This window comes from Cetorhinus maximus, chromosome 17, assembly GCF_964194155.1.
Source record: "Cetorhinus maximus chromosome 17, sCetMax3.hap1.1, whole genome shotgun sequence".
NCBI lineage: Eukaryota > Metazoa > Chordata > Chondrichthyes > Lamniformes > Cetorhinidae > Cetorhinus > Cetorhinus maximus.
Genome location: NC_135895.1, coordinates 36,921,418 through 36,938,277, shown reverse-complemented (window position 1 = coordinate 36,938,277; position 16,860 = coordinate 36,921,418). Strand labels below are relative to the sequence as shown.

The 16,860-nt window shown below is 40.8% G+C and overlaps 1 protein-coding gene across 3 annotated transcripts in view; it reads right to left on the bottom strand.

The window, feature by feature from the left end:
* LOC144692325 (ERI1 exoribonuclease 3-like) overlaps positions 1–16,860 on the bottom strand; it is a 443,641-nt gene that overhangs the window by 308,885 nt on the left and 117,896 nt on the right. For all 3 annotated transcript variants that reach the window (XM_078561028.1, XM_078561030.1, XM_078561029.1), the window contains exon 6: positions 8,805–8,877. In XM_078561028.1, coding sequence (XP_078417154.1) covers positions 8,805–8,877 — 73 coding nt within the window. The remainder of the gene's footprint in view (positions 1–8,804; positions 8,878–16,860) is intronic.

The following is a 16,860-nucleotide window of genomic DNA, read 5'->3' as shown; positions in this document are numbered from 1 at the left end:
TCTCCTAACTCTTGCACTGCTTTCTGTTGCTATGTGGTGTCCACTTATTCTCAGTGTCTATTTCTCCTCTGTGAAGCACCGGGCACATTTATTACGTTAACATTATACTGTACAAATATGAGCTGTTGTTGATATTACATGACTAGAAAATGTTTGATATAGCAGCTAAATGTGAAAAAAGCAAAATTCACTACATAACCAAAGAATCTTTGTTCTAGATTCCCCCACAAGGGGAAACATCCTTTCAGCATTTACCCTGTCAAGCCCATCAGAATCTTATATGCTTCAGTAAGATTAGCTTCCATTCTTCTAAACTCCAATGAGTATAGGCCCAACCTGCTCAACCATTCCAGATCAGACCATCCCTTCATCCCAGGAATCAATTGAGTGAATCTTCTCTGAACTGCCTTCGATGCAAGAATATCCCTCCTTAAATAAACTGTACTCAGCACTCTAGGTGTGATCTCACCAACATCACGTACAGTTGTGCCAAGACTTCCTACTTTTATACCCCACTCTCCTTTTTTTATTCATTCATGTGATGTGGGCATCGCGGGCTAGGCCAGCATTTATTGCCCACCCCTAATTGCCCCTGAGAAGGCGGTGGTGAGTTGCCTTCTTGAACTGCTGCAGTCCGTGTGGTGTGGGTACACCTACAGTGCTGTTAGGTAGGGAGTTCCAGGATTTTGACCCAGTGATAGTGAAGGAACGGTGATATATTTCCAAGTCAGGATGGTGAGCGGCTTGGATGGAACTTCCAGAAGGTGGTGTTCCCATGTGTCTGCCGCCCTTGTCCTTCTAGATGGTAGCGGTCATGGTTTTGGAAGGTGCTGACTAAGAAGCATTGGTGAGTTCCTGCAGTGCATCTTGTAGTTGGTATACACTAATGCAACTGTGCGTGGTGGTGGAGGGAGTGAATGTTTGTGGGTGGGATGCTAATCAAGCAGGCTGCTTTGTCCTGGATGGTGTCAAGATCCTTGAGTGTTGTTGGAGTTGCACTCATCCAGGCAAGTGGAGAGTATTCAATCATACGCTTGATGTGCCTTGTAGATGGTAGGCAGGCTTTGGGGAGTGAAGAGTTGAGTTACTTGCTGCAGGATTTCTAGCCTCTGACCTGTTCTTGTAGTCACAGTATTTATATGGCTAGTCTAATTCAGTTTCTGGTCAATATGTTGATAGTGGGAGATTCAACAATGGTAATGCCATTGAATGTCAAGGGGCGACGGTTAGATTCTCTCTTGTTGCAGATGGTCATTGCCTGGCACTTGTGTGGTGCAAGTGTTCCTAGCCGCTTGTCAGCCCAAGCCTGGATATTGTGCAGGACTTGCTGCATTTGGACATGGGCTGTTTCAGTATCTGAGGAGTTGCAAATGGTGCTGAACATTGTACAATCATCTGACCTTATGTTGGAAGGAAGGTCATTGATGAAGCAGTTGAAGATGGTTGGGCCTAGGACACTACTGAGGAACTCGTACGTTGATGTCCTGGAACTGCAATGTTTGACCGTCAACAACCACAACTATCTTCCTTTTTACTAGGTATGACTCCAACCAGCAGAGAGTTTGCCCCTAATTCCCATTGACTCCAGTTTAGCTAGGGCTCCCTGACGCCACACTCGGTCAAGTGCTGCCTTGATGTCAAGTGCAGTCACTCTGAACCTCACCTCTGGAGGTCAGCTCTTTTGTACATGTTTGAACCAAGGCTGTAATGAGGTCAGGAGCTGAGTAACTGTGGCGGAACCCAAATTAAGTGTCAGTAAGCAGGATGCTGCTAAGCAAGTGCTTCTTGATAGCACTGTTGTTGATCCCTTCCATCACTTTACTGATGATCAAAAGTAGACTGATGGGGCGGTAATTGGCTCAGTTTCATTTGTCCTGCTTTTTGTTTACAGGACATACACGGGCAATTTTCCACATTCCACATACTGGGTAGATGCCAGTGTTGTAGTTGTACTGCAACAGCTTGGCTAGGGGTGCAGCAAGTTCTGGAGCACATGTCTTCAGTACTATTGCTGGAATATTGTCAGGGCCCACGGCGTTTGCACTATCCAATGGCTTCAGCCGTTTCTTGATATCACATGGAGTGAATTGGATTGGCTGAAGGCTGGCACCTGTGATGCCGGGTACCTCCGGAGGAGGCCGAGATGAATCTACTCGGCCCTTCTGGCTGAAGATTGTAGCAAATGTTTCAGCCTTATCTTTTGCATTGATGTGCTGGGCTCCCCCATCATTGAGGGTCGGGATATTTATGGAGCCTCCTCCTTCAGTGAGTTGTTTAATTGTCCATCACCACTCACCACTGCATGTGGCAGGACTGCAAAGCTTAGATCTGATCCGTTGGTTGTGGAACTGCTTAGCTGTGTCTAGCACTTGCTGCTATGCTGTTTGGCACGCAAGTAGTTCTGTGTTATAGCTTCACCAGGTTGACACCTCATTTTTAAGTATGCCTGGTGCTGCTCCTGGCATGCCCTACTCACTCTTCATTGAACCAGGGTTGATCACCTGGCTTGGTGTTAATGATACAGTGGGGGATATGCAAGGCCATGATTGTGGTTGAGTAAAATTCTATTGCCTTTGATGGCCCACAACGCGTCATGGTGGCCCAGTCTTGAGTTGCTAGGTCTGAATGAAATCTATCCTGTTTAGCATGGTGGTAGTTCCATACAACGCAATGGAGGGTACCCTCAACGTGAAAATGGAACTTTGTCTCCACAAGGACTGTGCTGTGGTCACTCCTACCGATACTGTCATGGACAGATGCATCTGCGGTAGGCAGGTTGGTGAGGATGAGGTCAAGTATGTTTTTTCCTCTTGTTAGTTCCCTCAACATCTGCTGCGGACCCAGTCTAACAGCTACGTCCTTTAGGTCGCGGCCAGCTCGGTCTATAGTGGTGCTACTAAGCCATTCTTGGTGATGGACATTAAAGTCCCCCACTTAGAGTACATTCTGCACCCTTGCCACCATCAGTGCTTCCTTCAAGTGGTGTTCAACATGGAGGTGTACTGATTCAGCAGCTTAGGAGACACAGTACATGGTAATCAGCAGGAGATTTCCTTGCTCATGTTTGACCTGATGCTATGAGACTTCATGGGATCCGGAGTCGATGTTGAGGACTCCCAGGGCAACTCCCTCCCAACTGTATACCACTGTGCTGCCACCTCTGCTGGGTCTGGTGGTGTCAGGTACATTATCTGTAAGGTATGATTCCATGAGCATGACTATGTCAGGCTGTTGCTTGAATAGTCTGTGAGACAGCTCTCCCAATTTTGGTATTCGCCCCCAGATGTTAGTAAGGAGGACTTTGCAGGGTCGACAGTGCTGAGTTTGCCATTGTCATTTCCAGTGCCTAGGTCAATGCCGGGTGATCCAGCCACTTTCATTCCTTATTGGCTTGTTCTTAGCGGTTTTGAACAACTAAGTGGCTTGCTAGGCCATTTCAGAGGGCATTTAAGGGTCAACCACATTGCTGTGGATCTGGAGTCACATGACTAGGTAAGGATGGCAGCAGATTTCCTTCCCTAAAGGACATTAGTGAACCAAATGGGTTTTTACAACAATCAACAATGTTTTCATGGTCATCATTAAACTTTTAATTCCAGATATTTATTGAATTCAATTTCCACCATGTGCCATGGTGGGATTTGAACCCGGTCCCCAGAACATTATCCTGCATCTCTGGATTACTAGTCCAGTGAAAATACTACTAGGCCACCGCCTCACCTAAGAGCCAACATTCCTTAACAGCCGAACTGGAGTGATGATATTGTGACTGTCTAGCTACACTTTAAAAGACTGAAATTCAAGATCGCTTCTGAAGACCACCTGATGCTTTTGTGGATTACAGAACATTATCTGGTCTAAGAGGACCCTGTTTCTGATAATGACTCAATGTTTGTCAGACCAGGATATAAACGAAAGCCCACTGACACCTTCACTGTTTAAAAAAAGGATTTGTCTTTTCAGACACAAAAGGCTACTGAAACCACAGGTAAGAGAAGAATCTAACTGCTTAGTGGGATTACCACAATATCTTATTTGACCATGACGTGACACTGTCATGAGGTCACATGATACAGTGGCTACCTTGGCTCCCTGATAAAGCTATAGCAGAAAATTCAAACTGCTTGGCAGGGAAACATCTTTAGAGACTTCAAGACCGACTTCCCTCAGAGAGTTTCCTGCAAAAAGCCATCCGCTGCTGCAGTCAGTTAAGCAGCCTAAGTATATACCTGCAACACCTCGCATGAAGAACAAGGACTCTCTGCTCTAACCTGTTTCCCTACCAAGTTCACCTGAGTTCCCAACCTCTGCCAGTTCTCCTACAACAGCCTTTGCAGCCACAGAGAAATCCCTGCTTTTCAAGATCTTCACTCTAGCCAAAACATCAACTCCATCAAGAAACCTCGGGCCCACAAATAGAGACTGAGTTAAATTCCATTTTTAGGATTACTGTTTTACCTTCAACTGTATTTAGTTTGTGTGTGTGTGATAGTATAGGTGAGGCATTTGAGTGAGACATCAAGCTTTCCTTTAATCTGCAGAGCAAGTGTGTACGAGAAATAAAGTACAATTCTTCATTTTTAAAAATATAAAAGCTTGCTGCTGGGTTATTTAAATTGACTCAATCACTCTGAGAATAAGAAAATACACAAATACACATACAAACATAGTTGATGACGGGCAATAAAATGTAATACCTTAAAATTGTCCACGACAATTCCATCTGCCTTCCTAATTATTTGCTGTACCTGCATGCTAACCTTTTGTGATTCATGTACGAGGACACCCAGATCCCTCTGTACAGTAGTATTCTTCAGTCTCTTTACATTCAAATAATATTGCTTTTGTATTCTTCCTAACAAAGTGGACAACCTCACATTTTCCCACTTGATACACCATCTGTCAAATTTTTGCCCACTCACTTAGCCACTCTTAATCCCTTTGCAGATTCTTAGTGTCATTCTTACAGCCTGCTTTCCTATCATCAGTAAATTTGGCTGTAACACACTCTGCCCCTTCATCTAAGTCATTAATATAGTTTGTAAATAGTTGAGGCCCCAGCACTGATCCCTGTGGCACTCCACTTGTTACAGTTTACCAATCTGAAAATGACCCATTTATCTCCACTGTTTTCCGTTGGTTAGCCAATCCTCTATCCACACAAATATATTACCCCCAACACTGTGAGGTCTCATTTTGTGTACTAGCCTTTAATGTGGCACCTTATCAAAGGTGTATCAGTAGATGGAGGTCAAAATACAAAAAAAGAGATCTAGAGAACTTTTATAGTCAAGTGGTTCACATTGACTTCCTGTAGTGAAATAACTAAAACCACATTGTTTTAAATTGTACAAATTTCAAATTTAAAGTGTGATTTAACCTTATCTGTGTGCTGGAAACTGAGCATTTTGGGCAGTTAAAATCAACCAGGTTACTTACCTGCAGGAAAGCTATCAGCTCAGCATTGGACTGTTTAATATTGAAATATTACCTGCTCTACTGAGTCGGCAGCCAGGAAGAGTGCCCAAAGCCAGTGCCGTCCTTCTGCACATATTCACACTTCTAACTTAGGGCTGGGTGAGAAGCTACCACAGCAATTCTGAGCATTAATCAGGCTTGAGAGTTAAAATAGTCTAGGCCTCATTGTTGTAGAAGTAGGTGAGTTTCCAACTTGCCCTGCTATCTACACACACACAGTTACGATCAGGGCTGTTCTATTTAATTTTCAAAAAATGTGTTTACTTATTAAGTTCCTTTCACATATCACATTATTCGCGTTTTATTACAACCAACAATAAAGGACAATAAACCTTCAGGTTCTTACAATACATACTCTAATGTTGACTTAATTTCTGTGTGAAATATGCTGGATTATTTGTCAATAAGGAGAAGAGACAGAAGCAGGCTTCTGTCAATTGTGATAATATAGGAACACATACATTATTGTTTTGATCTCCTAAACCCACTGCAAGAGTACAAGCCTGAAAGCTATTCTTGGTGACAACAGCAGACAAATGCTTAACATTCTCTTCATACAAATTTTGGTCTATGATTTCAGGACAGGCATTATCCCATTGAAACTCAAAACATTCTAATTCTGGATGAAAATAATAGATAAAAGGATATCATATGAAAACATTAAGAAGTTAATCCAATGGTCTCTAGGTTGACTTCCAATCCTCCAACATCCATAAACTTCAGTTCATCCAACACTCTGCTGTACACATGTTATCCAACACAAAGTTCCATTCGCTCTTGCCCTTGCCGACCTAGAATGACTTCAAGTTCCTCAATGTTTTAAAAGTAAAATTCTTATCATTCTCCCTACTTCTGCAACCTCCTCCAACCCAACAATTACCCCACAATTCTAAACTGTCCATTCTTTGCACTGCAGCTGCTTGAATACACTACCTTCTCTTTCACCCATCACTTATACTCATACCTTCATCCACATAGATTCCATTCTCTAGAATCCCCTCCTAAACCCTCTCTGCAAGTTAGTTGTATAATAATTAAGTATTTAATTGTATTCAGGTAGCGGACAATTACTGATGACTCACTTGTGTTCCTATATACAGAAGTAGATTGAAACTGTGTTTGTTGGGTGTGGAGGTGCATATTTGTAATTCGTACCTTTGTAATTAAAAAGCTTAGGCTGCAGAAATATCCTTCACTGCCTGGCTTTCTAGAGTAGAACACTACCTCACCAACTTCTTCTCCTTTAAGACTTTCTTTAAAACACATCTTAAAAGAGATATGTGGATAAACTTTAAAGTTTATCATATTAATTACATTTTGGCCTAAATTCACAACATTGTATAAATAAAAATAACTTTCTGAATGAATACCATTTTATTAATACTAAGTCATCTTGGGAACAAGCACAACGCACAACATTTTGTTCACTTTTCATACAAGAAAACAAGTTGTAGGTGATTAACGTGGGATTTGCAGTGTGTTCTTCCATGCAAGCTGACTGTGTATGAAAGAAACGTTCAGCCTATTGACAAATCCTACCCTCTGCCTAAGCAATTTCTGGATCTCACCATTATAAATTTGTAGTCAAAACGGCTGCTTGCCATCTGCAAAGTGACACATAAGCTCTTCCCTCTTATCTCTCTTAGCTGTATGTTAATCAGGACTCTGCTTAGTGCCTTCCTCATCTCAGTGTTATTATGCAGCTGCTGACCCTTTCTGACAGAGTCAACCTCCAGTCAATATTCAGGAAAGGTTGACGAGAAAGGACGAACATTGAAGGGTTAAGGAGAGGGCACTTACTAATACAAAATTCAGATATTTAGTCACTAGCTGGGTTGAATACAACTGAACACTTTTTACAAATAAAAAAAGCTATAATGATAGTCATCATCTTCTATAATTGTAAAGCATGCAGTCAATGAATATCTCAGCATTGAGTAAGAATGAGATACTAAAGTAAAATAAAATTTAATTCATCTCCATGGAAAATACATCTTTATTATTACAAGAGTCAACTCTTGGTAACTTTTGATAATACAGTCAAAGAAAATATTTTTAAAAATACACATAATTTAACGCAACTTCTCTCATTTACAGTACCATGCTTGATGGCTTTGTAGGACTGAAATCCAACCTGAAATGTGTGACAGTACCAGAGATATTTGCCCCCAACAAGCCCAAAGGCAGGTTTTCCATTTTTCAATTGGGCTTGTATGTCCTTTATTTTAAAATCATTAGGCAAACTAGTAAATTGAGGTATATAAAAAATATCAGTTACGCCTATGCAATAGGAGGTGATCTGATTTGGCAACCCAACTTTAAAGAATGTCAGCCAATACTTTATTATAAACTCTTTAACAAGCAGCCATTTTTTTTGGAAAACTAAAAAAAAATCAGATTACTAAATTGATAATTCAGTCCAAGAACTATTGTGTGTGTTTATTATTTTGATAACATTTCACATTGTTTGGCTTTCTTAATGTGTAAAGCAAGAGTGGCAATACATACTATCATACTGAAAACAGAAGCATGGTTATAAAGTTGCACAAGGAAACAAAAGGTTAATGACATCAGTATTATAATGTGACAGCCCACTCACGTCTTTAAATACGAAACCTGAAAACATGTGGATACAATGGAACAAGGTGGAAAGTGTTCCAGTCTTGGAGGGGAAACCAACCAAAAACACTGCAATAATACGTAATTTAAGGGTTAATGGAAGACTTGTGCCTTTGTCCTCTTACTTTCAAGCATTTTTTTTATTCTTCCCTGATTTAAGACTTCTCCTCTCTACACTGACAGTAAGGTATTTCTCTCCAGCAGATTATAAGTCACTCTGGGCTATTACTCAAGTACAAAGTCCTGGCCTCTCTGCATTTAGACCAAATATAATATCCTTCATGCATACATTATCTGTCTTCCTATTATCTGGTATGATTTCTGAATTAAATTTCAGCAATGTAATATTGGCTTGAAGAGAGAATTTCTTTATAGGCTAGTCAAAGGTTAAAATACCAATCAAAATAACACTGCATATGCACCAAGACATTTTAATATTCCTAAACCCTATGATTGTAAGGACATAATATTTTTTCCTGATTACCCCAAAGGCAACACATGCTTACAAGACAGCTACGGCAGAGAGAAACTTCAGAGTTCAGATGGTACATAATATCCTATTTAGCAGTGACACAAAAAGAAGATCCCAGTACCAGAATCAAACCAGGCTTAGAGCCATCAGCTCCTCATTTCAATGCAAATGGGATTGGCTATTAAGCATCTCTTAAGACCTCATCCTTGAAAATGATGCCTGCTACTCAAAGTACCTTTTTGAGATTAATCCACTTCTTGAAGTAATCAGGAACTGGCAGACCCAAGTACTGGCATTGTCCTGGCAGCCTAAGAAAAAGAGAAAAATAGTTTGATTCTATTACAGTACAGGCCTTTTTATTAAGTTCTTATGGTAGTTGTATGATTATGGAGATAAGTTCATATCTAGTTGCATTCCAAGCAGCTAAGGAGCTACTGAATAAAAAAATCTGTGATGTTGTTTTCTATCTTATAAACCTCAAAAAAATCATCCTCATAATTTTAATATAACAAAAACAAAATAATACTATTTACATATTATAAAACTGACAATCTTTAGACACGAACAGAGCTGTTTGTATCTTTCTTTGTAAGGGAGCTGAGTTCAGTTACATTGTTACTTTGCCATGTAACTATCTTTTTCTAACTGTACAGACCTAATGATGGCACTCATACACTATGAAGAAATGAAGCTGGTAGATTTAACACTTTCGAAATTGTTGTGGCCCACAACACAGAAATGACATACATAAAAACTATAAAAATATATAACAATTGCAATCCAGTTTTATGAACTTTAGTTATATCTGAGCTGAACATTGTTACAATTGTTACAATATTGTATTGTTTGTTGCAGGACTTCTATAAAATATGCATTTAAACATCATAGTACAGCTGAATCCTGATGGATTTAAATTGCATTTTTGACAGGCGCTAAAACGAATTTCCAAGCTTCCAAAACTTGGAGCTACTGCCTGAAGATGGTCCAGGAATAACACTTTGAATGAGTAGCACCTGAATATTTTGCAGTAGGACTAAAACTAATTATATCAAGGAAATTGATACTTCCCAGAGAAGCTCAGGGCAGTAACCAAATCAAGTGGTTTAAATGTTGTCCTAAAATGTAAAACCAGCTAATGTTCATCATCTGAACTCAGCTATCAGATTACTGTCTTAAATTTTGTTTGTGCACATTATGTACACGATAGCAAATGTACCTTATAGTTGTTTTTCTAACCACATCAGTGCAGTATTTCTGTTGAACTGAAAATATTTTAAATAAGTAACAGTACAATATGATCAGATTATTTTTTTAATGGAAAATTTTAAGAACAGGCATGAGCTTGCACATAATATAAATATCTTTGAAGACACAAATTTCACATAGATAAAGTTCTAAAAGAAGGTTGATATGAAAACAATTACTTGAGATGATAACTCTCCATACTTATGGGCCATTCCAATAGAAAAGTAATATTTAGATCAAGGTTTCTACAGTGTATGTTTCTAAAACATGACCGATCTATAATACTTGTAATTATTCAGCCCATTTTGTCATTCATGCTGCAATTGAATTTGAATTAATCACTTCAGTTTTACTGGAAGCTGTAGCTGTACAAAAGGTGACTGACAAAATTCAGCATGCTAAAAAACAAAGAACATGAATAACTGGGCAACATTTTAAACTTGAACATCTAGGTATTGTATATGTAATGATTTGAATGGGAGATGATCTGGCACATTGTGATCCTACGCTTGGATTAGATTTGGATTTTTCACGAGAGTCAAGTCTGAATAGTATATCAACTTAGGAAAAAACAGGATCCCTAATATCAGTTTCATAGACAGACTTGCTTTGAGTAGTGCAAACAATAACATTTATATAAATTAAATTTAAGAGGCCTGTTTGTTAATTGCTAATCAAATAAATTGGTATATCGTTTTTTTAATATCTTTAAACTGCTTAACATTGAATTTGATAATACACTTCAACAATACCATGGAATTTTAGGTGGAAGGGGGAAAAATGCACTTTCACCAATCCATATTATCAAATAAAGGTACCCAAAAAGGAGGGTGTTGTAGGGTGGCCAGGTTGTACTATTAATGATAGAGTTGATCTGCAGACACTTCTTGGATAGAACATTAAGTTTATTTACAATGTACTCAGTGGCAAATACACATGTGCTTTCAACTCCAACTCTAACTCTACACTGCCTGCTGAGGTAGCCCGCGCTACTCTCCTATTGGTTACTACAGATTACGTGATCTTGCCTAACAAGTATTATTCTTAAAGATACATTACACACTAAATAAAACCATAATTACTACAGAGGGCATTCCTCTACCTGGAGCCTGATGGGAGGCTGCCAGGCTTCATTCATATTTCCTCACTCGGTGGCGGCACCCCACCCCATATCATGTGATCTTGCCTAACAAGTATTATTCTTAAAGGTAGGTTACACACTAAATAAAACCATAATTACTACATTCCTCCCCCATTAACTCGGCTATACATGTTATATTTACAAGTACATATTTTTCAAGACAATATAATATTTACACTGCATAAGAGTTTTACAAGTTCAGTCTTTCAGGCGGTTTCCTGATACATGTGGAACGTCGCAGCTCCACAATTTCAGATTCATCAGGAACCTCCTTTTCCAGAGTTGCCTGACCATCAGGTGCTTCGGTGGACACTTGCAGTTCTGTATCCTCAACTCTTACAGGAACATCAGGCATGTCAGTCCTTGATTGAGTATCCTCATCAGGAAACACAGACCCGATCATGATCACTGGTGGAACCAAATCTTGGTGATTTGTCTCTCTCTCTCTCTCCGTTAAATGATTCACATGTTTATGGATGATCTGGACTTCCGCCTCCACGTGGTAAGATAGAGGTCCAGTCACCGCACTTATTTCACCCGGTAACCACTTTGGTCCTTCCCTGAAGCTCTTCATGTATACTGGCTCTCCTGCGGTAAATTTTCTCTCACGGCTATGCCAGTCGTGTCTAGTTTTCTGGCTTCCTTGACTCCTTTCCGCCTTCTCCTCTAAATTTGGCATTATTAAGCTCAAACTCATCCACTCCACAGGTGTGACACTTGTTGTTGTGTGAGGGGTGGTCCTGTATTGAAAAAGAAAGCATGCTAGCTTGGTTGCTCAGGAATCGGCAGTTAGCTTTTTTATGCCTGCCTTGAAATTTTGAACCGCCTTTTTGGCCAGTCTGTTTGAGGAAGGGTGGTATGGCGCAGTTTTCACATGAGTGATACCGTTGAGGCTGATAAACCGTTGAAACTCAGCACCCGTAAGTGCTGTGCCGTTATCAGAAATGGCTACTTCTGGTAGTCCATGAATGGCAAAACTCTGACGTAGTTTCTCAATTGTAGCAGCCAATGAGGTGACTTCACCTCATATACGTCTAACCATTTTGAATGGGCATCAACAATGAGCAGAAACATTGTTCCCAGGAAAGATCCAATGTAGTCAATGTGTAACTGCAACCAGGGTCTACCTGACCAATCCCATGGGTGCAATGGAGCTGTCACTGGCAACTTTTGCAGTTGCTGACAGTGCTTTATTAAACTCTCTATTTCGCCATTCCATCCCAGGCCACTATAGATAGCTGTGTGCTATGGTCTTTGTTCGGGAAATTCCTGGATGGGCACTGTGTAGTTCAATTAAAAGTGGTTCCCTTCCCTTTGGAGGAACTATCACTTGGGCTCCCCACAATAAGATGCTATTCTGGCTGGTTATTTCATGTCTTCTGTTGAAGTACGATTTCATTTCGTCACTGGCCAACCATGTAGCACTTGTTCTTGTACTTGAGATAGGACTGGGTCCCTACTTTTTCAGTTTCTGATCTGTCGAGCACATACCAGTGAGAAATCTAAGAAATTTAACAGTAAAACAAGTTCCTGTGAAACTGGGATGTGCTCATTATTTTCTTGTAAAGGCAAACAACTAAAGGCATCGGCGTTTGCGATTTGATTGTCAGGCCTGTGTACGGAAGTGCATTCATGTGCTGCCAGAAATAAAGCCCATCGTTGTATACATGCTGAGGCTATGAGAGGTATAGCCTTGTCCTCACTAAACAATCCTAGCAATGGTTTGTGGTCTGAAACGATTGTAAAATGGCGGCCTTATACATACTAGTGAAATTTCTTGACACCAAAGATGATGGACCGGCCTTCTTTTTCTATCTGCGAGTATCCCTTTTCCGCTGTGGTGAGCGTTCTTGATACGTAACCTATTGGCCGTTCCGTGCCGTCATCCATCCGATGGGAGAGCACTGCTCCCACTCCATAGGGAGATGCATTACATGTCAGCACCAATTCTTTCATCTGGTCATAATGCACTAATAGATTGGACGAGTACAACAATTGTTTCACCTTTATGAAAGCTTCTTTCTAGGGCACCTTCCAAGATCAATGTTGGTTCTTTTTTGAGGAGAGAATGCAGGGGGCCAGCACTGTAGACAAATTGGGTAAGAACTGCCTGTAATAGTTGATCATTCCTAGGAATGATTTGAACTCTGAGGCGTTCTTTGGCACAGGTGCCTTTCTTATGGCTCTCACTTTCACCTCAATCAGGTGGAGGCCCTGTGAATCTACCCGGTGACCCAAATAGATGACCTCCCTCACTTGGAATGTGCACTTCTCTTTTTTTTTAGCACAGGCTTTAATCTTGGCCTCCTTTTTGACTTCACTATTAGCCAGACTTCTCTCAGATGCAAGCTCAACTTGTCTGAGCTCAGTGGCTGAGTCTCCCAAAATTTCATTATCTGTCTGCTTCTTGGGAAATTCTGCGACTTGTGCTTCCAAAGCCTCTTTGGCTTCATTTAGCTGATTCTTCAGCTGTTCCATCTCATTTTTGTACTTGTTTGCTGCCTCCTGGAAAATTGAACATTGTTGTATCTTCTCTGCCAACTGATTCTTCAGTTTATTCAAAGTGGTGCTGAATTCCTTCTGCTTCTCTTCATACTTTTCCAGAGGTACAAACTTTGACCTGAGGGAATCTTGTAGTGTGTGATGGTCTTTCAACAGGTTTTCTTTTTCTCTGCGAAGGTTGGTCATTTCGTCTTGAACACCGTCATCTAGCAGGGTCTCTTTGAGTTTCTTCAGCTGTTCTTCCAGGTTTTGGCTTAAGACAGCCTGCATTTCTTCAGGCTGTTGAGTCCTTACAGACTCCTTTTTCAAAACAGGAACACTTCCAGCTACCTTTTGGAATCCCAGTGGCCAATCAAGGTTGATTTCCCTTAGCCAATTTTGCCCTAGAAGGCTTGGTCCTCTGCCTCTCAATACTAATACTGGTAGCTTTGCCGATTAGCTTCCATAATGGACAGTTACTCTGCTTATGCCTTTTACTTGAATGTCTTCACCCATATATGTTTTTAGCTTGGTGGCTGTTTCTCCTAAGCTTAATTGATGTTCACCATTATTCAAATATCTGAAGGTATGTTCCCCAATTACTGTAGTGGAAGCTCCAGTGTACACTTCCATTCTAACAGATTTGCCATTTACTTTCACTGTGACAAATATTGGTTCTGTCTTTCCAACTTTCAGATTAAACAGCATGTAAATTGTTGTTTCAGGCTCTTCTACATTGTAGATTTCATTGGGCTTCTTCTTTTGTTTACAAGCCTGCTTGAATCTTTCCTTGCACTGCCCCATCATATGTCCATTTCTATGACAACAGAAGCATTCGATTTTTTTTAAACTGCCAATCGCTAAAAGACTGTTTGTTTCCACCTCTATTAAAATTATTCTTTAATTTTGCTGCTAAGTTATTTTTCTTTATTCTTCGGTTAGCGGGGGCTGTTTCCCACTTCTCGGCAAAGTCTCACTTTTTCGCGCCACTATCGGCTGAGCTTTCCCGCCTGATGTGGAGGAGAGCACCATTTTGCACACCCTGTATTGCTTTTGAATCTCTTACAGCACTTTCCATGGCCAGTGCTATCTCTAACACCTTCTTTAAATCCAGATTCACTTCAGACGATAATCTTTTCTGAATAGAGTCCTCTTTCACACCACACACTAAATGATCTCTGAACATATCATTCAGAGTCGTACCGAGCTAACAATGTTCCATTGGCTGCTTCAAATTTGCATGTAGCATGCAATTGTCTCAGACGGGGCTCTATTTTGAGAATTAAACGTGAACCCTGCATTGTGACTGAGTGGTTGGGTTGAAAGTGACCTTTCACGAGGCCCACCAATTCATTGAAATTCTTCGGCACTGAGTGCCATCAAACTTTGAATCAAGCTGTAGGTTTTGCTCCCACAAGTACTCAAGGGGGTCGCTCGCCTCTTCTGTTCCCTCATCATCTCATTCATTTGAAAAAAGAACATGAGGCGTTCTATGTATTGAGACCAATCGTCTGTGGTAGGTTCAGAAGGGTCAATTCTCCCTAATTGTGGCATTTTGAGAGGAGATAACTTCTTCAATTCTAATGGGTGAGGTACAGTGCCGATTTTTTTTGCAACTTGACTTCTTCTATTCAATCCTGTTTTATCCTCATCGCCAGTTTGTTGTAGGGCGGCCGAGTTGTACTATTAATGATAGAGTTGATCTGCAGACACTTCTTGGATGGAAACACTAAGTTTATTTACAATGTACTCAGCAGCAAATACACATGTGCTTTCAACTCCAACTCTAACTTTACACTGCCTGCTGAGGTAGCCCGCACAACTCTCCTATTGGTTACTACAGAGCATGTGATCTAACAAGTATTATTCTTAAAGGTAAACTACACACTAAATAAAACTATAATTACTACAGAGGGCATTCCTCTACCTGGAGCCTGATGGGAGGCTGCCAGGCTTCATTCGTATTTCCTCACTCGGTGGCGGCACCCCATCTCCCTGATGTGGGCAAAATGCCTGTAGAAGTGCCATTTAAGTGGCTTATTGGGCTCCAGGTGGGCAGCTGATATGCTACCTTGCATGTCATTGGCAAAATAACACGACGGTGGGAAAATATCAGGCAAGTCCCTGACTCCTTTCTACATAATTTTGCCAGCCTTCCCAGCTCCTAGCACCTTTGAAGGAGGAGCAACAGGAGGAGTAAGAGGAGGGGCCTGATGTGGTGATGGCACCTGTTGCCATATAGCTTGCTGCCAGGGATGCTTGGGACAGACTTATTCAGGCATGCTTTGTTAATATGAGGCAGTGCAGCTATCTAACAGACTAATTTTGAACCTACTGTGGGCCCCATCAACTGACCCTACCCCAACTGAATCCCTTGCAGAGGGGTGGGAAAACTACGGCCCACGGGCCACATCCAGCCTGTGGAAGATTTTCATCCAGCCTTCAAGCTGCCTTGCACCTCGGGAGTTTTGGTCTGTCATGTTTGTCTCTTCCATGAGGGAAGCCAGACATAATTTCCAACCAGCCTAGGCACAGGGTAAAACTACTGAGGAGTTTGGGAGGGAAATGAGCGGGGAGCAAGGGTTCCTTTCTGCACTTGAAATCCCAGAATTGCTCTTGAAGATTCCTCTACTACATGGTTGTATCTCTGCCTGTTCTGATGGGCCTTATCCAACAGTGGGGTTGCAAATGGCCATTGAGATTTTGGTGGATTTTCATGACGACAGCAGCTCTGCAGCTCGGATGCTCCTTGAGGAGAATATTTTTCTTATTTTAAGGAGAAAATTCATAATTGAATTAAATTCTGAGGAGAATGATGGAGAGTGAAGTGAATTTGGGCAGGAAATGCCAGTGCGGATATGAGTAGAAAGATGTGAGCCCTGGTTATATAAAAAGTCTGTTGGAGAATTCCCTCACACACATTATTCTGACTGCTACAAATCATTATTGCTATATATGGTTTAGTTTATTTTCAGCAACAGCTGCATCCCTGTCTTTCTTTTACAGGAAACTGCTGTTAACTTTTGGAGTTGCGTTGCCAAATCTCTCGGATTGCTTAGGAGTCACCAGCAATCGCCTGGATGCTGTTGCCAGCAAGCCTCAGAAAGATAATTTTGGGCATTTAAATACTAGAATTTTAGTTTTAGTTTTTTAAAAATACTTTTGTTTACAAGTATGAAGGATATTTGTGATGTGGGTCAGGGCTATTGGAGGCAGTGCCCAATAGTATTATTTTAACACAGTGGTGATTTTTAAACAAAATTATGTTGTTTCTGTTTGAACATGAATTGTTCGATTCTTGGACATTTATAGTCAGCCATTAAATTTCCATACGCAGATGTGACCCTCAAGCCGAAATGCTTGTCCATCTCTGCCTAGAACAAAGGAGTCCCACAATCAACAATTCATCCCTTTCACAGACACC